Source organism: Botryllus schlosseri, chromosome 14 (assembly GCF_051294905.1).
Source record: "Botryllus schlosseri isolate E-star chromosome 14, Bs_hap1, whole genome shotgun sequence".
Lineage (NCBI taxonomy): Eukaryota > Metazoa > Chordata > Ascidiacea > Stolidobranchia > Styelidae > Botryllus > Botryllus schlosseri.
The window spans coordinates 8,913,454-8,937,023 of record NC_137249.1 but is presented as its reverse complement, the minus strand read 5'-3'; the positions used below and the strand labels follow the sequence as shown (position 1 = coordinate 8,937,023).

General features: G+C 41.7%; 1 protein-coding gene across 1 annotated transcript; it reads left to right on the top strand.

The window, feature by feature from the left end:
- Positions 1 to 4,270: 4,270 nt before the first annotated feature.
- LOC145454939 (uncharacterized) lies at positions 4,271 to 21,958 on the top strand. Its single transcript, XM_080332870.1, has 10 exons — positions 4,271 to 5,710; positions 9,645 to 10,075; positions 10,142 to 10,316; positions 10,383 to 10,907; positions 13,137 to 13,281; positions 14,227 to 14,325; positions 15,853 to 15,992; positions 16,246 to 16,380; positions 17,948 to 18,076; positions 20,794 to 21,958. Exons 1-10 carry the CDS (start codon positions 4,994 to 4,996, stop codon positions 21,394 to 21,396), a joined length of 3,099 nt encoding a protein of 1,032 aa, XP_080188996.1. The 5' UTR covers positions 4,271 to 4,993; the 3' UTR covers positions 21,397 to 21,958.
- Positions 21,959 to 23,570: the final 1,612 nt, after the last annotated feature.

Genomic DNA, 23,570 nt, shown 5'->3' with positions numbered 1-23,570 from the left:
CCGTGCCTCACCTATGCCTTACCTCTCCTTTCACGCTTTATTTCGAATGAAGGCCTCAACAATTATCAACCAGACTACAAAGTCATCAGGAATGCCATGCAACACCAAAAGAAGCATTAACTCTAAAACCGTGTAAAATGCAGATTCATACTTTTACTGCTGTCTACGGCTGTTGGTAATCTAAATGGTAATTGTGTTATGCTGCGAAAAATATCATATGCCTTGCAAAAGATCTATGTAACTCAAGTTTTGCATACTCATTACTCAAATAAAGGCAACCAGCATGATTAGTACGAGTTTTTACAGAGAAAATACGGTGCAAACGACGAATCCCATGCAGTGATTTCTAATTTGCGCTACGATGACGTCACAATTTTTCAATTGTGACGTATTAGTTGATGGACATGTATGGCTCTTTTAGAGTTCAAATGGAAAATGTAGGGTAAAATAAAATATAGAAATTAGGTTATCACACATTTTGCAAATTTGAGGTTTCGTGAACCCCTGAAATTGCTTCGCGGAACCACGGTTGAGAACCACTGGACTATACCATACTCTTTATCATACAATCTCATTTTTTAATAGCTAAGAATAATGTAGACTGAGCCCTAAAATTCAGATAAAGCAGCAAATATATAAAGGTTAGAATAAAATGTCTTTCTGGTAACTGTATTCAGAAAATAATTTTGCACTACCCGAGACCTATGTCGTGTCGTCAATAGCGCTGGGAATCGAGTACCTAAGTCGAGTCATTCGATTCTAAATCTAGTCGGATTGAGTATTCGAGTACCACTTATTATGACGTCACAACAGAATGAATGATGTCAAAAGTTCAAATATGTATGACGTAGGCGTACGATGTACAGTACATGAATAGCAATTTACAGCGTGACAACGCTGTAAATTGCTGTGGTACAGGTACATGTAATGCGACCACAAAGAATATATGGTAATTCTACATTTTCTTATTTCCTTTTTTTACCATACCAATTTCATTGCACTGTGTGACAGTCGCGAGGGTTGATCAAGACTACACAGAAATGACAATTCCACAAATGTGCGTAACTGTATATAGCCTGCATGCTTGTAATTTTAATAGACCTACTACGTCCATTGGTCGTGCATAGCCAAGCATTTGATTGCATCATTGTATCTTTGATTCAGTAAGTTAACTTAATGGTCGATTTGCTAAGCAAGGTTCGATATTTGAAACCGGCTACTTATATGTACCAGGAATTGTGGGTGTTCAATTTCAATATCTTTGACATTAAAAGATCCATGAAAAGATTGGCCTCTATAGGCTTAAATCGGTATTCGTCTTATCATCACTCAAGCGTATCAGGAATTTCAGGAATGTTAGTGTACACCGATCGTTTCTATCGATCCTGTTTTTCGATGTAGTCAATGCTCCCTAAGGGATGCGAGCGTAGGATATTTTCATCGATATCTTCAATGTGTACACGACCCACCGAATTATGAAAGTGGAAAAAAGTGTTTCAATTAAACTGTTAGACATTTATTCGACTGTCACCCGGTGATTCTGCCAGAGATTGGCGTGAATATAAGAAGGAGATGGGAACACGGAGTCACAAATGCGATCAATTGACTATAGTTGAGGTGGCGGCATACGTAGCAAATCTTACTACAATACATAGAATTCTAGACAGGTCCAGCTTTAGTAAATGAGATTACCGAGAAAGACCCCGTAGAAGGAACTTCATGTAGTTCAGGCAGGAGCAAATATCTAAATGGCGGGATCATAGTTTATTTTCTTGTTTTTATATTGGATCACGTGCCGGTTGACGCCACTTTTAGAAAAACATACGTAGGCCTACTGTTTTTATTCTGATTGTCCTACCAAGAATTATTATAGCCTGATCGATTATATGCTTCAGATTCATGTGCCGCAGACACGAAATTATAGTTTCTTGAATAACTATCTCATTCATTACATACGCCGAGATAATCATATGCATAGAGAGGTATAGCCATATATCCCGTAATCAAATTGAAAAGTTGAATAAATCACAAATAAAAAATAAATAACGAATATCAAATATTCAAATGGCATGCATCTTATACTATTTGAGTATTTTTTTGCATGGGAAGCTATGCGTCACTGTATATCTCATTTGGTATTTAGAAAAATGCTCTTCTCGCTTTGAAACTTTATCTCCTTACTTTTATCCATATCGTTTCGTTGGTGAGATTAAACATCCGATTCTATGATAACGACTCCGCCCACATCCGACTTGTAATTTATTATAGATCTTTTTTATAAATTTGATGCACGATTTTAAAGAATTTGATGTCTGTTTATTTTGATAATAGTTTCAGGATAAAATAATACACTTAAGATTTTCTACTGCTTCAATCGAAGCATTGTTAAGCATTCCAAGTATTTTTACTAAAGCTGCGAAGTGCTTACGATTCGCACTAAGCATCTGGTTTATTTTTAAGGAAACGACAATTCCATAGCATCCATATCGTAAATTAACTCTGACCAACGCAATAAAATGACAACCACCCTATGGATACCAGCATTGACGTTGACCTTATTATACAAAATTGCACGCAATATTAAAGTACATCAGAAACTGCTAAAGTACATGAGAAACAATTTGCCTTGACACTATGTAACAAATTTGTGTAATGATCCTATATTGATCGTGTGAATTCTTTGTCGATTGACCAATATTGACGACCTTTCAGGCGCAATGTCGGCGTCAAGTGTGAAATTAGAGCTGGGAATTGGAAATAATAATTTCAAGTAAAGGTCATCAATCATACAGATATATATTTTTAAAGTTCTTACATTAGCCAGTAATTAACTGGCTTGTGTTTAAGGTAAAATGTTGTGCGGCGCGTAGCTTATTCGTATCTATTTTAGGCTCACAGCATTATGATGTCATATCATTTTGACATGTACCCTAACGTTACATAATGTAATTGCTAACATCAAGTGTTACTTGGGAAGGCTCGCTTAGCTTCGGGCTACCAGAAAAATGAAATGTAGCAGATACCAGAGGTTGTAACTAATACTTTGCTGTAGAAAGCAAAGCTGACACACAGGATATTCATAGTAGATCTTATTATGTCATTGCTGATTCTAGGAATTAAACGGAGGTATCTTGCTGGTTCTCTCGGCACCAAATGTTGACAGCTGAAGCCCTTATTCGTGTGAAGTAGAATCAGTCCTTGCGCCTACCGTGCTAATGGTGAGTTGGTCAACATTCCTGTGTCGTGTGTAGGCAGTTGCCACAATTCTCTTTGCATTGCAATTGTTTTTTCGCGGTTTTGTTTTACTGGGATATAACCTGCTTTCCTAATTGTCACTGTTCTTGGCGAGAAGGACTTCACAACGTATTTCGATATTGCGCAGCGGGGCCTACGATAACTTATTATCGTAGGCCCCGTGCGCAGTCAAAATGAACAGATGATCATTATATATATTTTTTAATTATCTAGTCTAATGACGTATTTATAAGGTCAGTTTCGTGATATTTGCCGATGGATTTGTTGCAAAGCAGGTGTGTAATTTCGGTGCTTACATACCATCCCGTCTATATTCGACATACAACAGCACTAAAAAAGGCGACATTTTTAACACGGCTTGCTTTCGGGTATAATATGTAATTATAACAATAAGTTTATATTAATAGCTATCGGTGGTGAATCATTAAAATTTAATGAATTTCGATAAACCGTTGTCGCTGACTCGTCTCTGGAATATTTTTTCCATGAGTGGAGTGAATTCAACTTTGTTTTCGCTTCGTCCCGTAGTTAATAGCAATTCTAAAACGCCTGCCGTTTCGCGCTTACAACAACTGCCTGGATGTTATGAGACAACTTGCCTGTTAGCGAAGAAGGTATTGCCCGCAGACCGGAATGTCTCGCAGTAAAAGCATCTGAGGAAACTCGGCACAAACTCATTGCATATACATCATCAATTTGTAACTCTCTATGCCCTGATCACCGTTATACAGTGAAACAGCATATGATGTAAAGGTAGTAATTCAGTATGTAGAGAGTATCGTCTATATACCGATAAGGGGTAAAGCAGCGCGGTGGAGCTGTGAAAGTGTGCACGCCAATATTTGACAAATGGACATAGTGCTATCTAAATAGTAGGTCTACTTGTTATTTTGACCGAGTTTTGTGAAAATTCGCGCGTCCAAGATTTGTGCCAAGATAGCAATCATGTACGCACTTACATTTTATACCGTGTAAGTGGGTTTCAATCATTAGGCCTATGACTGGAAAATATGACTTCTGGACATAAGCATGGTTCTAATATTTACCATTATTTTTGGCGAATGAGGGAAAACGCATTGCAAATAACCACTGTCGCAGAATCACTGTTGTCGCGAGCGTGTGCGAGCGTATTTATGAAAATACCGTTCATTCTTCCCGCACGTGAAGTTGTTTATTATAAAATCGATTTCGTTCGGGCGAGTTCACTTCATTCGCTCCATTTTCGTGACTGATATAACTTTACAAATTACGGAGGAATTCGAATTTTCTCATTTTATATTTGCCGGGGGGTATTCACTCATTAGAAAGATTCGTGAAATGAGCAACGCTTCGATCAGACGAAGTGAATCATGCGAAATAAATTTTTCAGCGACCGAAAAAATGTATTGTAGGCCCCGGTATCGTATACTCTTTGTCAGTCTGGGACATAATAAATCGACGGTCGACTAGATTGCATGACCGACACGAATGGTGAGATTAGTTTTGATGATGATAGAACGTTCAGCTTGGCATTCTCATGGTAAATCTGTTAGTGAACAAAGAAAATGTATAATTGTTCACTCATAATATGTGATAAAAATTTTGGTTTAAATTTACAGAGTATGTCTGCATGATTTAGAAACGTACGAGAATAATACGTAGTACATTTTGTGATGTGCGCTTGTGAGTGATACAACTGAACTCCGTATAATTAGCGTTGACTATTTATTACTAGTTTTTGAGCCGCTGTTGAAAGACTATGTCAGGAGGGGAAATTCTGCGTCATTTGTTAGAAGAGAAAAAATCATACCAAGTACAACCATTCACGAAACACAGAGTTACTGGAGATACACATATGGGATCTTCGCGTGACAGTTCACCGATGGTGAAGCAGAGAGGGTTGCAAAGTAGGAATTTGTACCCCACTCCCAGGCGAGCCATGAGCGACGAATCTCCAATGACGGAATCCCACAGTTGGACAGCAGCAAGCAAATCAAACTCAATCGCAACAGAGTCGTCGTTCAAAGGTTATCAAAATTTCACAGACATTTTGCCGAATACTTGTACATTAGATGTAATCACCATACCTCGGGCCGATGAAACGAGAACGAATGAAATAACGGACGTGTACAAATGTCCAACTCAGCCGTATACCTTGTCGACTCCCAAACTTAAATCTAGCATGCATCCGAAATCAAGCAGTGCCGGTGAAGATGGTTATCATAGCAGTCGAAAGACGAATAAGCTTTCTGACGGCAAACTCGGTAAAAGGCGAGGTAAAAATGCATCGACAATTATACGATCGAGGTCCCTACACAGTGCCGAGAAATCCTCATCGCCGGCACTAACGAAAGCGTTGGAAGCGGTTGCTAAGTCCGGAGTCGGGAACAGAGTGAACACAGAGGCTACGAGCGGGAATGCTAACCTTGGATCGCGGATACCAGAAGTTGCATCTGGACCTGAGGGATTGTTTCAGGTAAGGATTACATGTGTCTTTATACATTCCCAACATCCCAATTTTCTGAATTTTAGAACAACTAAATGTCTAATTTGTAAATTATATGAACAATATCCTATAGTTTAAAATGGCCTGCAAGGCTTAGTCTGACTGGACGGGAATCATTTGATCGAATATTTTGTTGAATGGGTGTGAAATTACATCAGTACCCACTGTCATGAAATGTCGATGTGGGGTCACTGCACTCTTTCGTGTGTCGCAGTATTACTCTACCTGCGTCATTCGCTGTCTTATGTGACGGAGTAAATATCATTGCGGTTTTGAAAACGACATATTTCTGAAGTGATAAATCGCAGCGTAGTAGCCTATTTAAGAAAAGAAGCCCAATACGTATCACATTCACATATGGTTACTTTATACTGGTGACTAGCTTAGACTTGTCATTTCACGGAATTCATTTGGGGTATTCTGGCACGCATAGGCTATATTTCAGGAGTTTACTTGGTACAAAATACAAATTTATGATACGTTACATCAGATCATGTCATTCATACTGCATTTCAATGTATACATGCGATATTGCCTAATTATAATTGCGAACTCAGAATATGTTTTTCATGAGATTGAGATTGATCCACTACGACACCATGTCTGGTCCCCGATATAATAAGCTCCGCATTCCGGGTCCGAAACACGTCGCAACTGTGGTTAGATTACGATCCGTTAAGAATCCGGACGGTTGTAGCTCAGAACAAATTATTTAAAGTTCAAAGTAAGCTAGGCCGATGTCTTGAGAAGGTAAAGTGAGTCCTGCAGGAACGACTGAAATTCTTTGGACGTTCCCCGCATACTTCGAATAACTTGCGGAGTACCATGCCATTCGGCACATTTCCTCCCGCTGCTCCCGTTATTTTAACTGCGATATTGGTCGAATTTTTCTTGATCCGGTATTTCTAATATCGAACCACAGGTTAACCACATTAAACGTGACCTAATGGCTGTTTTTATATTTTGTAGTTGACGCCCGATATTTAGTTTCGCTACATGATTTGGCTTTGTGGTATGTTCTTTAGCCTGAGGCTTATCACGTGGATCGTTCTCCAGACGCGAGAAATGAATTATAGATGCAATACATGGATATTTATCAGCATATCCAAATTCTGTCCTCTTTTTCACAGTATCCCCCGGGATACTCAATTCTGGCAGAAAGATATAGAATCTACCGATGAACACGTTTTGGTGAGGTGAATTGTTGTAATGGAATATGCGATTATAAGTAATAACTGCATCACACAGTTAATGGTAGCGACATAACCGACAAGTCATCATGGAAATGAACAATAAATATTCTCTAGATAGTCAAGTTGAGCTGAGAACAACAACAACAACAACAACTAAACTCCTGCGCAGCGTACATTGTATGTGTTATAGGTTACATGAGTTTGAAAGTGTTCATTATTCAGCATTCATTGATCATCGAGGAACTCCGAAGCGCGTTATTTCAGACATGTAAAAAGTTCCATGAAATCAACATTACGGAAGGCGCGGAATCGGTATAGAACATAGTAAAGGTTACAGTCGCAAGAAATGTATATCTGCAGTTGTCGATTTTTTCCTGCGTACTTGTCAAGTCTGCTTCAAGAGAGTAAAGGAAAACAGGACGAGAGATTAATTTAGCTCCAACAGTAGAGCAGCTACGAAAATGCAGTCGAAGAAAAGCGAGAAAGGAACGGGCTTATCGCGTATCGCGCGAGCCACTAGGATACGTTCATTATCACAAGAATGGTTGCGGCTCAGTGACTAAGTATTGAAGCGTAAAGTCAGAGCATCAAAAGAATGTTCCAGGCATGCTTCTTAGCAAGTACAACTCTATGTGAATGTAGGGACACGCGATTCAGTTATCTCAATTTCGTTGCAATAAGTCTGTATTAGCAAAACCAGCGTAACGGAATCAGTCGGAAAAGTTCAACGAGTAGAGATTTTGAGAATGATTACGCGGAAGAAATTTTAGACTAAGTTGATAAAATACTTTACGGCAAGCTTAGGAGAATGTAACAGGTTCGGTTAACGGTGTTCTGATTAATAAAATGCAATTTGAGGAGGATGCTTGGATGACACTATCATCTTGAACGGAGAGTAACCTCACTCTTGTCTTTTGTAATATCAACCACAATGATTCGCAGTCATGGTAAATCGACAATTCGTTTCAAGATACGATCTTAGGCTACATAGTCTGCTGAGAACAGTGCATCCTACGACTTACGTGCCCACCTATGTACATTGTACAACCAAGTCCAGTATGTTTGAGTGTGGTTGCAGATTCTTTTTGATTTGTATGCGAGTGTGTATTAGCGATTATAGCGAGTAGAGCACCGGATGCCGATGATTAGGGAACATTGCTACCGTTCTACAATCTATATTGATAGCGTTTACAAGAGTCCTCTCTGTAGGAGGCATGCGAATTTCCTCCAAGCTAGTATCTTTATTATGTTGGTTCGGCATTAGCGGAAATGCCTAGAAATCCATCTCGCTATAGTCGACTTTACAATAGAATGACAAGTATCCGCTTTTGAATGAGCAAAATGACACAGCATCGCAATTACATTGATAAAATTGCTGCGAGAAAGTTAGCCTAATTAGATCGGCGGTGTGAACTAATTTCGCCTTGAAGCAGGCCGATGGATCGAACTTATCAAGAAACGTTTCAGTCTGCCCCGAGGCTTCGACGATCATTAGAGGGAATGCTTTTTTGGGTTTGGCAAAGCGCTATTGATAAATTAGCGCATGGGCCTTTCCGAGATTAAAATAGTTTATTCACTTTCGCACGAGATCCCAAATACAGTATAATTGAATACGCCTATGAAGTACCCAGTGGGAAATTGGTTTTACGGTGCCTTTCTTTTATAGCCACTCTCAAAGTAACAGAAGTGTATCGATTTCTTGGGCTTTAAGGTGCAATCGCCCATGTGGAATCAGAATCAACCATTCCAAGAATGTTGTCTCATCTGCAATATTTTTTTCGCGTACTACTGGCAATATCGCATACCGAGCATGTAAACTCGAGCCGCGAAGTTCTTTCCAAACTTGGTTTCGTAAACTGCATTCCAGTCATGTAACTTCGCGTGTGCACGAGAATTTGAAATATCGCCCTATTTCGTTAGGACGCGATATATGATTATTATCGATGGGTGAATCAACTGGCCTTCAATTTCGCGGTGACGCATTTCCGACTATCTTCTCAAAGCTGTTTTAACAAGACTTTGTGTCCGGTTCCTTTAGCAAAATCGAAATTCTGTTCGTAACCCTTTTTACGGGCAGCCGTCGTCACACTCAAGTAACCCTCCTATTGCTGAGATCTTAATGTGATATCGCGCAAACAAACAGACGGAATTGTTCGCATTCCAGTCCGATCGATGGCTTTATCTCTTCGCTGGTATTTAGAGCGGAATAGCTTCAGGGCAGTTGGCTTATAACGTGATTAATACGTCTCCTATGCCATGACATATCTTGTCATTGATGGATGTCTGTAATCTTCATTCCGATGTGATCAAATTACTGAATTTACTCTCGGCCGCGTGATTTACGCTACCTTTTAAACATCCAATTTTGTTGTTGATGTTTTGCTTTATTGAAGCTGAAAATTGTGGCCGTTGCATGTGGACTACGTTGTCGACAGGGAAAAAAATTAAAAAAAACTTTCATCCGCTTACTTATAGTTGGTAGACGAATAATATAGATGCCAGATTGCCGGTATTTATAAGAGAACATGTATATTTCAAGATTAATTACGAATTCGGTAAATATCAGCTAATTCGATTTATCTACAATTACCATATTAAAATACTTTCCGAAATTGACAGAATAGCAACAGTCACAGTGTGTATTCAACTATCGACTGGAATAGATTTACAAGAAGTACTAAAATGTTTACACCTAGATTTTATATATTCAGGTTTCCGTTTATGAAAACACCTCGTTCGCTAATTTGTCTCGTTGCGAGGACGGAAGGCGAAGTTTGAAAGAGTTTGAGCGTCAGTCGCATGAAAAACCACGCTCCTCGCACATGCATAATAACATGGTGCTGGTATCGTCATCCGGAATGGGAGTGACACCGCAACAGTCTATTCAATCGACCAACCACCACGGTCCATATTATGCCACCTCGCCCCAAAACACGATCGGGCATCACCAGTTACCTCAAAAGCATCCCGGCACACCGTCAAAACAACCGTCGCCCGGGACACCGCAAAGTAATTCATCGATTCCGCGAGGACCTCCCCCACCCTACCCCCAGAGCAGTGGCGCTAAGGACGACAACTATCCACAGCGTCCGAATTCTTTGTCGTTGAGCGGTCAAATTAGTCAGAAGAAATTGGAATACAGGTACGTTGACCGTAATCACGACGATATCAAGTATGTTATAACATGCGATTAATGCTCCTTTTACAGTGGCACGCAAAATACGGTTGCCGGATTGACATCGCCGGCTCTACCGACGACAACACCTCACTTTAACAGCTTTAACTATCCGTTATCCGCCGGTACCCCACCGCACGAAAGTCTCTTTCGTAGTTTCCCAGAAACTACAAAACACCACGACTCAAATCAAGAATCTTCAGAAACGGTAAATATATCACATACGCTGCCGCTAACGGATCATATTTACACACCTAATGTGTTTTCGATGCAGGCTTTCGGAATGGTATCTCCTATACGAAAGACGCACTACACACGAACCGCACCCGGATACCAAGTTTCGATGTCGTCTCAAGCCCCAAACACCCCGAGTCACGCAGACCTTAACACGTCCAACACATCGAACAGTGCATTTTCAATAAAGCCGCTGTCGAGGCAAGACCAGCCGCGAAGTTACAACCCGAACACAAGCGCGCACAAGCCGGTTACGTTACCTCCGCCGTCCTACTCGTTTGCCGAATTCCAACCCAACCAACCCACGGCAGCAATCGCGACGCCCAGTAATTTCTCGCTCGGTAAAAGCGACAGCAACGCCAGCACTTCTTCTGGAGGGAGTAGGATAGCCAGGAGGACGAAGCGAAACAGCAAAAACTACAGTAACATAAGCGGAAGCAGCAGCAGCACTGGGAATAGCCGACCGAACAGTAGCGCTGATTACCTGGAAAGGATAATCGGCGAGAACGAAGCGCTCAAAATTCAACTGGTCGCGTCGGAGGCGAAAGTGAAGAAGTATCAGAACGTGAGTCCTCGACTATAGTGTTAATGCCGGTTTCGTGCTGAGTACGAATGATTTCACCCTGGCGAACGCGAGAATGCGATTGACATTTTACGACGGCTTCAACTTTATGACCTTCTGTCAAATGTAATATACGCGTCGCCGTTAGGCAATAAAGTGTCGACTCGGAAATTTTTGATTAGCAATACCCCTAGACTGTAGGTAGGTAGTAGGTACGTTCGACCGATATAACACGGTAGTTGCTTAGATTTAACGACCACGCTCTCTCTCAGAAATTTAGTAGTAGTCAAAGATCGTTCTAGCCACTGTGACGTCATTGGAAAATGTTGTGGTTTTACAGCAGACCAATGAATTCTTATGATTCCTGATCTGCCGACTTATAGCACGGCCCACTTTCGTTTTAGGCTTTTGTGAGACACCGCCTTTGCGGATCAGATGGGGGGGGGGGGCCTAGATAATGCTGTAATATTTCGGTAGTCGACCTCGGTAGTTAGTATCGCATGAAATCTGTGAATATTATGTTGTCACCATTTAGTTACTTTTCTTTCTTCTGCAAGTATATGTAATAAATATATATGCGTCGAATATTATAGTAATTGCTAAGCTTTGAACTATGCCAAGCTTCATTTACTGCCCGAAGCTACGTGACGGTTGTCAGCTTTCGATTAGACATAACCACGGCGTCCATTCCATACCATTGTTTCATTTCTATATGCCACGCTGCCGAAGGAATGTGAAAAATCTTTTAGGTCAATACACGGAACGTAAACATACAAACGCCAATGTATAAGTCTAAACCTTGGGGTAAAGGCTCTTCTATTAGTACCACTCTCGGTATGATTTTGAATTGGGAAGATGATGGGAAATCCGCGGGCCTTCACAACCGTTTTCAAATATACGTATATTGAATGAATAGCAACTCGATGGTGATAGACAGCCTCCGCCGTGACGTAACGAATATGATTTGACTTTGTTACGATTGATATCCTGAGATAAGCGGGAAATGTTCCTCACGCGACCTGCGCGTATCCAAATCTGTAACATTGCGTGGCACATAAATCAGGATGATCAATTCGTCGCGCGCGCCACGCGGCTTACTGAAAATTCCATACTCCCGATATTTGATAAAACTCTGCGCTGCTGAAATTATCGTTACCGGAAAATAATGATCTGTGGTATCCATGGACTGTAAACAATTCGCCCGTTCATTTCCTTGAGGGAGGGCGAGGGTCCTCGGAGCCATTGAATTCGAGCCGAACGCGCACAGAAACTTCGCCAGCCGTGGTGATATGTCTGACTCATTTCTGCTGCCAGATTCACATCGCAGCACAACAATCAGAAAGCATTTCCCCGCTAACATAACTTCGACTGAGATCGCAAAGGAAGATTTATCGTGGCCAGACATTGGAAGCAATCAAAACAACGAGGCCGCTATTATAGTATACCCGCCGATACGTTTGTCGAGACATGAAAACAGAAATGTGTGTTGACTCAACAACAAAATATGTCTGGCCTTCACACGTTGCGTAAACATGGCAAAGTATTTTTCGCGGATAATTGTTACATGTCGACTTCGCCTATAGCAAATTGGTTTTATGTTTGTGTCAGACTGGATGTCTTTCTCGGAATCATACACCGACAGCTTCTCACTATACTCATTGATTCTCTCTCTCTCTCTCTCTCTCTCTCTCTGCATGTATATTGGACGTGCAGTTAGTCTGAAAGCCCGTTACATAGCCAATCGATTATTTTGCCGGGTAATTTTCCCGGATTTTACGATCGCGAATCCGATCCAAGCCCTGGAAACCCACACTGTTAATTGCTATCGAAGTACAAAATGAGATGCGGTCAACGGTGATTTCCGCTGTCGAGATATAGTGTCGCGGCAATATGGGCGACGGTGTTAATAGTAGTTCTGTCGATAGTGAATTCTCTTAGGTATGCGATACTATTTTTGTTCGGTCTCGAACATATATTTTGTTATCGACGGCGGCAAATTAGCGAATCCGCCCCTGGCGCCATATGCGTCACGGTATGCCACTGTTCTCGCATGCGGATACCACGAACGACGCCAGTCCGCATTCCGTATTCCTAGGACTGAATCACGCGAAAAGGATCATTGAAAAGCTATTGCTATGCTTTCCCGTTTAAACCCGTCTCCACGGGACGCGCCAGTCACGACTGCAAAATGTATCCTGTTGAACCGTAAAAACAGTATTCTGTAACTTCCAGGTGGAGAAAGAGCTGTCGCGGGTCACTGAGGATTACCACAATTTTCGGCTTTCCGTTACAAAGTCCGAGAATATGCAATCCACTTTGATGTCGCAATTAGAAATGACGACGAATAGGACCAAGCAGGAGAATGAGATTTTACGTGGTGAGTAAAAACGATGCATTTTTATGAGTTCGAATGGAATTTGCGATTACACAAACCGTGAATAGTTTCCTTCAATATGAATGCACTATTCAAATGTATATTGTACCTCCAAAAGTCTCATTAGATGATATTGCGTATCAACGTTGACTTTTCGCATGGAGTGGCTCGTAGGCCCCGGGTATGGCTTAATCTTACATTTCTCAACCAATGCCTGTTGGAGAGTACCATAATTATAGTGCTGTGCTGTCTCCTTTGAACTGACGCTTCTGTATTTGAACCGGCAATGCACGCAAAGTGCACGCTGTTAATTAAGATTTTCTTTTAACGCGATCGCAAAAGTATTTTTAAAAGTCCACGAATAAGCATGGGCCGATCGGGCGGTTGTTATGTTATTTGAAAATTAACCTTCGCACGCCACAGGAATGTGGTCCGATTGTCTCGAAGGATCGTGATATGTAGGAATTTCGGTGCGCTATTTATGCATACGTTACACAATACTAGCATGTTTTGGGATAGGTTATTTACACCAAATATACCAAATAAACCTCAAACTATACGTTACCTATTGCGGCCCCGTACCTTTATAGTAACATCGGCAAAAATCAAACGGATCATAAAAGGGCACTATTTAAGTTAGTCGAAATCAGTCGCATGATGACGTGACTGTAATGGATTATTAGAGCGAAGTAACGATACGGCATGCGGTGTCGAGTTCATAAAGAAAGAATGCCTGTGTATCTCAAAGCACTCTCCGAGTAGGATATTTTCATGCTGACGTCAGTCGCGTGAAATTCCAAGACCTATTCGAGCATATCGATTCTATTCGTGAACGCGATATCCTTGCCGCTAGCGCTGTGCCTCGTAACGCGACCGGCTTCTCTGGGGTACCGTGTCCAAATTTTGTGCCATCAAACGAACATTACCGTTACTGTTCATGCCCTTCAGAGAGAATAAACACGCTCACGGAACTGGTGGAGACGTTGCAAAGCTCGGGCAAAGAGGATAGCATCCCGTCCGCTGACATATCGGCGTACAAATTGAAAGGTAAGGAATGGTTGTTATTCGCGAATGTTTACCGTCTGCCTCACAATATGAACATGAACAATCGAAAACGGATTTTTCGAGAGTGCCTTGTCTCTGCAGTTGTAATAATATGATATATCGCCGTTGTGTTCGTTATGACTTGCCCCATAACCCCGAGGTATGTCGGTAGTGCGGGGATTAAATGTTTTCCGATCCAAATCCTGTTAGGTTATGCCGTTAGCACGATGTTAGAGATGCGATGCACGATTTTGTTGACATAGCGAGGCAAATTTCGACATAACTCTGGATATAATGGGTTTTGTGCCATCAAATACAAATGCTTAGTAAATGTGATGTTTAGGGCAAGTTTTTGCAACTTTTGCAACTTTTTTTACAGCTTCCGGCAGCTTCCTAAATACTCGGAAGATATGTAGAATGCTGTTCCAAGCTGTTTGAAGGAATCTTATAGTGCAACTTTTAGCAGCTTTTGTCTATTTTTTTTCATGTAACTTTTTCAACATTTTGCAACTTTTTACATTTTTAATGAAAGTATTTCGATTCTGGTGAAATACACGGCCAAATTCGACTGAAATACCGTAAATCAGCACTGAAGTAACGCTCTTACGGGTATTTCGGGAGCTGAGCCGGAAAGTTGACCTTTTTTTAGTCAATCAATAGAGAATGGGGATGGAAAACTGTATTTCGGAAGTGAAACTGGGAAGTTTACCTTTCTTTTAGTCAACCGAGCGAAAGGTGGTCTTTTAGTCGAACTTTTGTGAAAAAATAAATGTAACTTTGTACTGCAACTTTTGTCAAAAATAAATGCAACTTTCCACGGATTTAACTGCAACAAAAACCTGCCCTAGTGATGTTACGTCTAGAATGAAGTTAAGCCTAAGTCCCACTCACGGAGATTGAGGTCGAACAGAAGCGAGGCGTAGCCTACCTAAAGATAACTTTTTGTCTGTGGACTGAAATCCAGACGCACAAATAGGCAAACTCGTTAGATTCAGTTTTGAGACGCGCACCATAGGCATTATACGGGAGGGTAGGGCTGAGCACAATGAATTACATGTAAAAAATGCAGCTTCGATGCTTTCCCCAACGCCGAATTCTTGAAACCTCGATCACAGCAGCCAAAACATGCAGTACAAAGCAACGCATTTTAGTAGAAATGATATATCTGCCAAGTCGTGTTCAACACAGCATTTCCGCGAAGTGCAATGAAATAGATATGGTCGAAATATGCCAGATAATCTTTATGGGGCGTGGAACTGGCATTACGTTCTTTTTGGTCCAGTGGTCGCATAAAATGTAGATATTAGAACTTCCCACATCATGCACCAGATACACTCTTATGGCGTCATGATCAGTGATACTCCAATGCTCGATTTGATCCGAATCCTAATAGTAAGCCTACTCGATTAGCAATCAAATAACTCAGCCTAGCCTTACATAGCTGGTATCAATTGCCAACTAAAAGCGACACGTAATCACAACTAATGGTTCACCTCGGCACAATGCCTAAGCATAAATTCTTTCGCGCAGTTCAAGAAATGCAAAACAACGAACGCAGAATGGCCGAACAGTACGAAGAAGCTCTCGAGAAAATATCGGAGCAAAAAGAAGACATCGGTTTACTCTCGCAATCGCTGGAGCGAATGCAGGCGAACGTCGCCACACTCAAGGTACCGACCGCTACTATTAATTACATTTTCATTGCAGTCTTCTGCCGTGAGTCAGAGTCGCGGCGGGGGCTCGAATTTATAAAATCGGTGTCGATTCCACATCTTGACGATTCCCATCTGAGTAAACAGAGGCGGCGGAAAATAAATCCCGTAATCGCAGTGAAATATTTCGTTGACTCACGCGGCGAAGATTGATTTGTCACCGTTTTCCGCGGTGTCCCGTGAAATAACCGTGAAACCGACTCATTTTCAGGAAAAACTTCTTCAAAAACAGGAGCTCGACCGGTACGCCGAGAAGCTGTCGCCGTTTTTGGAGTCGCTCGCTAAGATCATTCAATCCCGCGAACAGGCGGAGAGGGAATTGAACGACATCGCAATCGTAGCTCAGGTACGCCAAGATTCGATGCAGGCCACGCAGATCCAGCTTACCACTGCTGTGACCGTAGGATTTGATATGATTAGAGTTGAATTGACAATGGAGTGAGCGTGTCCGGATCAGAAGTGGAAGCCTGGTTTGAACTCGAAGGAAAATTATTCGGGATTTAACGGGACCGTGTGTGACTCGACTAATCAACGATATGAAATTTCTACTGCTTTCCAGGCTCTTATCAGTCTCAATTAACCTTGAGGCCGAGTTCCCAATGTACACGGGACACGGCCCGATTCCACCTCTGGTCCAAATCGAAAATTCGGGAGTTACAACAACATTATTTCCCAAGAGCTACCATGCGCTTTTGCGTTGTGCGTTCAGTACAGGATCGCATAATGAAGTATCACGCCAATATTTTCTTGACACGTTGCAATCCCACAAATATCCAACACTCCCAGTCCCCCTCTTCCTCTCTCTCCCCCTCCCTCTCTGTCATGCGGACGTGCAGCCAACAATCTGCGTTTCCGGGATTTACTCTTGACATTGGGCGTCTCACGAATGGAAAATTACAGGCATTGCGTAATCGCTATTTTCATGGGTCGGCTGCTCAGAAATTCGAAAAACGCACATTCCTGTCTGAAAATATGCTTCTCTTAGAGCGTAAATGTACACCTCGGGCCGGAGGCAATCGCGTCGTCCAAGTGTGAATTGCGCAACTAAACTATGTGGCCCGCATGATACAAATGCCTTCGCGCTGCTCGCACGCGAAATCTGTTACATAGTGAATTATTGAAAATGCGTCAGCTGGACTGCACAACCTGCCAATATAAACTCCCTTTGTTATGAAACTTTTAATTACAAACTGTGCCATCACAAGTATTTATATGAGTCATTATACATCGTTCTGCGTAATTCATCATCAATGCAACATCGTACAAAAATGTTGTATGAACCCGTTTGCCTGAGATGGACGGGTTATGACTGTTGTGAGCTGCCTTATACCTTATGTGCATTCTGCAATTATGAGAAACAATGCCTTCAAACGCATACAATGCAGCCATATTAAATGTCAATGATGCGCATCATAAAGACCACATCAGATATATTCTGCACATGGAAATTGACGTGATTGGGAGCGAAGAAATACAATACACTCATATCCGATGTCAAAATAGGTAGCACGATTCGGCGGAGAGAACATGGTTGGAATTATCAATATCAAATTGATAAAATATCAGCTAATAAGTGATAATGATATATTAAGTCAATTGGTTTCACGACCTTTCGTCATCGCGCAAAATTGACACAGTCTCCCGTACAATAATCGGCCGCGTTCTGCCTGGAATTTCATTGTCGGTGGCTTGTTTACATCGAATTCGGTGTGCTATTGGCGTGTATAGCTTCAAAACAAATAGCTATATCAACTGGGCTCTGTGTAAATATTAGAATGTTTACTCTGAAAATGGACGCGCTCGAATGGTCGTTAAGTAGGTGAGATCGTCGAACAATAACAACACAGCCTGTTGCATTGCACGACGTCAGGTAACCATATGCAGTCGATCTAATAGCATATCAACGTTTACAGCGGCAGTCGACTTCATCCAACGACGAAGGCATCAGCGAAATGGATCCATCGGACTACCTATCACGCGCGGCGCAAATGAAACCGATATCGAGAGAACAATTCGCAAGACAGCACGCGCAAATGCTCAAGGTAAGCCCGACACTCACCCAGAAGTGGTCAGTAACGAAGTACGTCTACTTTTCCGGGTAGTCCAAGTAGATTTGACGTACTTGCACCACTTACTCAAGAGTTTATGGTTTTGTATTGCTTCTACGTCTGATTAACAGGTTTCGGATTTTAGGCATAACAATAAGCCCACAATACTTACTTGGAAATCGCTAGGTGTACTCGTACTAGACGTTACTTTAGAGGTGGAAAAAGTATTCATCGAATACTCAAGTAGGTCGGAATAGTACCACGGAAAGTAGTTTGAAAATGTAAATTTGGTCCAAGGTCCGCAAATTTTTAGCACTGATCGGGGTTCACACTACAATAGGTGTAATTTTCGAATATCAATTCTGCCGCCGTGGCACAGGGGCTATTTTCTCCAGTTGGTATGACGATTTCACTCATAACGTTGATGCAAATTCGAGGCGTGCAGTTAGACACCACATTTCAACATATTTTGTCTTGGCCAATATTGTGTGTATCAATGCACGATGTGGTATCTACCTCAACGTCTAGAATTCATTATGCGGCACCACATTATGCATTGATAAGCTGAATATTGGCTAACACATAAAATATATCGAAAAGTGGTGTCTACACTGTCTAGCTCAGGGGTGGGCAAACTACGGCCCGCGGGCCGCATGCGACCCGCGACACCATTTTGTGCGGCCCGCGAAGGCATCGAAAAACGTGTCATAAATATTGTTGAAAATGTGCAATAAAAAATCAAATCACTAGAGCGACTTGATTGAACTTTTTTTAAAATAGATTTTATCATGAAATTGATTAAGTTATAATCTTAATGTTGCATTTTCTTATTTTATTGTTAGCACAATAGCCAAACCTAGGGGCCTACGCGTGTTTGGTCGATTCGTCCTCTATATGCGCAGTTACCATAACTTCGGTCTCTACTCATCCCGAATGAGTAGTCCAAAGCAATTAAAAAAGCGGAAAGTTAAAGATGATTACTGCTGCAATCAATAAAGAACCAACTTAGAAATTGGTGGGCCTCCGTTCCGGCGTCGATGGTAACGCAATACGTATTACTTGTCATAACACTGCATTACAATAATGAATTCGTTGCTGCAATTCAAAACACGATTTGAATCCAAACATCCGAATTATAGGCACAGTTTATCAAATTATGAAGTGCAAAATGAATAAACCGAATTATGTTCGAGACAATAGTAAATTATGTTGATGTCGTCCTTATAAAAGAACGTGAAAAAGTCAAGTTGAATATAGTAAGCACTATGGGGAAACTCATTTACAGGTAACATGTCGGTGTCAGAATTGTGTGATCTGAAGTTTGACCAGACGCAGAATCAACATATCTGTAAGCCGATCGTTGCTCACATATTCAAATTACCATCCTATCCTAAGATTCAGCACAACCTTCTTACATCCCTTATTTTGCCAAATTGATTCCGGATGGCTAGTTTATAGAATCTCGGTAATGTTTCTGACGCGTGTGTGTTATCATCAAATCAACATTTAAATTGTTTTCATATACATTCATATGTACACATTTGTATTATCTCCATGTCTGCGGTTACTTTATATAAGGGGTCCTGAAAGTATGGGTCGTTGAGGTTATAAAGTTGGGTCCCGATGGCATCTGAGCGATATTTTAATATGTAATATTTGTTGAATTTCTTTTAACCACTATATCCAATCAACGAGACGCGTAGAAAAGTCATCACAACAACTTGGCTTGATCATAAAAATGTGCCGACCGTTGTATTGGTTTGAACCCACCACAAGATTTGTCCGATCATGGTTTCTCTGAAAAAGCCTGTTGGGGAGCGTTAGGATGCTTTAGTGTGGGGGTGTGCAGTGCGCAACGATCGGTTGCGGGACAATGAGAGAGAGGACTTGCGAGGCCAACCCCTACTGCGACAGGACACGTGAAAACATTTTGTTTTGGCCAGCATATCGATAGGCGAAGTACGGTGCCAAACCTTGCCGGCGATAAAACCAAAATACCTTCGATATTGATATGATCGGTCGTCGAAATGGTTGGCACCGACCGAATAGTCTGAGTAGAATGTCTGTACAAGTGCGACCCGTGGTCAAATAACACACTTTGAAATCGCGTGAGTCAGACATGTTCAAGCTGGATCACGTACGACTGCTGTCTGCGCGTTCTCTATATTGTATACATGTTCGCAAAATGTGGCATAGTCATATTTAAAATGCATACGATTTGATGTGTCAGGCGTGGGTCGCGAGATGCGACTAAAACTCGGATTTATATTGCTTTTGAAATGGTTCGAGAACAACTGCTTTATAACATCTAATAAATGCTTGAGTTTTGGCTTATAATTACGATTCTACTAAAGTGCGGCCCGCGAATCAATTCAGATGTTGAATGCGGCCCGCGATCTGAAAAGTTTGCCCACCCCTGGTCTAGCTGCACGCCTTGAATTTAGGGTGTATCCCCCAACACTTTTTTACTTTACTTAATCCTAAATCTAAAAGTACGTTGCCTTTCTTTAAAAAAAAAACTATTGAGTACACGTGGAAGTATAGTCTAAAATATAACAACCTGAGTAAGCTGTACACGTAGGTAAAACCTATTATTGAGTAGGCTACTCAGAAAAAGCGAAAGTACTTGGTTCCTGACCGCACCCGCACTTGGCCACTTACCACCGTTCGACTGTGACTCAAGCAATAATCGCGCTCGCTTACTTTTTCAGTTGCAACACACGTACTTACAAACCGCTATTCTGCGAGAGCTTTCAACATTCGCTCCTGCCGCCACGCCGAGTCCGCTGTACTCGGTCCTGCGCAAGCACAGACACGCCGTCTCGGAGCCGGCGGGTTATATCGGCAACCCGTTTTTGAACAAATCATCCCCCAGTATCAGCGAACGCCCGTGCCTTTACCCGGACAGCGGAAAGAAAACGAATTGTAAAAAATCGAGTAACGAACAAGTAAAAGACGATGGTGCGCAGTTACATAACAGTGGACGCGGCAGATCGTCGTTGCGGCAGCGTAACGCACCGAACCTGAAGTCTGATCGGGGGTTAGTAGACTGCTCTGATACGGGACTAGATCACGCAGATGATAAAGTCAACAGCAATACGGAAAATTCCGCTTCTAACGAAGTCGATTCGCCTTCAGAAGGCTACCACTCGCAACAATCATCGGGGTCACCGACCCCTTCGTCGGAGCGGTCTTCCTTGCATTTTCCCGAAGGCGAAAATCAAATATCGGCTGCTCTGCCTTCCCCGCAAACCACAGGGTGTCCCGTAAACAGCCCGGGTAAAACCATTTTAACTAAAGTAGTCGACGTTTGAGACGCGATGCAACCTTTTCTTGATATCTTTTCTTCCTATGCGGTCACCTTGCCAGACTTAGTGACAATTTCACGGTTTTTAACCCTCTTTATTTCAGACACATGTATTTTCGTATCGAATTTACATTTTCGTATGGTAACGACAGTATTGCGTTTGGCACGTTATTTTTACTTGTAATCTACCGCGAATCTAACAAGGTGTATAGACACATTAACACGCCCGTCATGTATCAAATTTCGATGTATCCCGCGTGCGCCTTGATAATCTCGTGTATCGACCTGCTATGCATTACAAATCTCCCTGAGCAGCGACTGACCATGCGCGATTGACGACGAAGCAGTACGGTGATTGATTGAAGCATTTGTAACGTCTGTCATCAATTCCTTTACTATTTTCAGACTGTGTGCGCATTATAAAAAATATTTAATGATCATCTGTTTGGAATATACACCAGTTCGAGCTTGCCTAATAATTTGCTTACAAGTTCGGTTTTCTTAATGTTTCCTTCCTGTTTGAAAGTTCCATGCTATTTTTGTTCATATATTATTTTTAATATTCCAAATCTTGGGGCATAATTACGGTAGCTCTTCACATATAGTGAACTACTGGACGAGAGCAGAAAAGTTTATGCAGAAATGGGTTGAGAAGAGAATATAGCATACTCTCGACTATCGGAGTTGCCTTCGCACGATGGGGTGGTCGGTTGTAGTTGTGGCGAACCGCTGAGCGATGTAGACCAACGATAACAATTTGCCATTGGGAATATTTTTGAAATTTCGCGACGACAGGAATACGTATATGTTATGTATAGAGGAGTTGAACCATGTTCTTACCTCCGAAGAAAGTTCTCGCAACTCAAAAGATCACTCGCACGTACCACAACCAATTAACAGAGAAATGCTTTTGGTGGGATGCGCAGGATTCCCAATTTGCATTTATTCACGGGGCGTAATATTGATTGCACCTGCTTGTCGCATTTGTGCCCCGGGTCCATCCCGAGCGATCTTCGGCCAAGGTTCTATCACTGGCGATCTTTCTGGTATCGCACTTCGTGTTGGCTAAAACTTATCTGCCTTGGTGTGTCTTTTTGGCGCCGAAAAGCTGGTGTCTCATAGTCCCGCAGCCACAGGCGGCATACACGAATACGGTTAGATTCAATTCTGTACCTCATGCGTATTTTTATTTTATTATTCGGCCCTATTTTTTATTTTGATTCATCGAGAGGCGGGTACTCAACAATCAACAAATTGTGTATCGCGTGAAGAAAAATTTCAAGTTGAATAGATCTGCTCAAAAATACTTCAACGATGAAAAAATTCGAAAATATTGTTTTTGGGGAAAGGAAAAGGAAAGGACGTAGTTTATTTTTGTCCTTGATGTTTTTTGCGGCATGTAGCCCCTTTCGCCCCTCCTAGCCTCGCCTCCAATGTGACGGCATTGCGGTGGTTCTTTCAATCACTTATACTACTACGTCGAATATCTATTTATAAAATTGTGGATAATTCGTTTTGCAATGAGAAAATGTGATAATTATGATTAGGGCGATTTTTTTGACCAAAAAAACGGAAGACTTTGACCTTAAAAAACCTAATTTTGACCTCATGTATATAAATTAGGTGTTTTCCCACATAATTTAGAACAGCATACTTCTCTTCATTTCCGGTTGGAACTGTCTGTCCGAAGTATTTTGGCCTGAAAAAACTTCTTTGACATAAAAACTGACAAATTTTTACATGAAAAAACTTTATTTCAACGAAATTTGGCCCTATGAAAATTCGATGTCACAGTCCTTTTCGATCTTTTTTGAAGCATCGGCACTTTGTGTTGGTTCTTTCCATTCCGTGTGAGTGCTTCTTTGGTCGGGTCTTTTTCTGGGCGGGGGAAGAGCAGCCCAGATAAATCTCCGATGGGAATCAAACCGGGTCCGCCAGATTGATAGGCGCTTATCGTCACCACTACGCTATGTCCCCCGCTAATGGAGTGTTAGTGACGATCTTGCTTCTACGCACGCTTCTGTTAATTTTTATATGTTTTACAAAATCTGTGTTTGGATATCATTGGACCATTGTGCCCCAGCCAAGTTGTACCGATTTGCCCCACCTACTTCTTCAGAGCAAACCCTCCAAAAAACTTCAAAATCGCAATTCTGCGTCAAAAATATCATACAGGGCGAC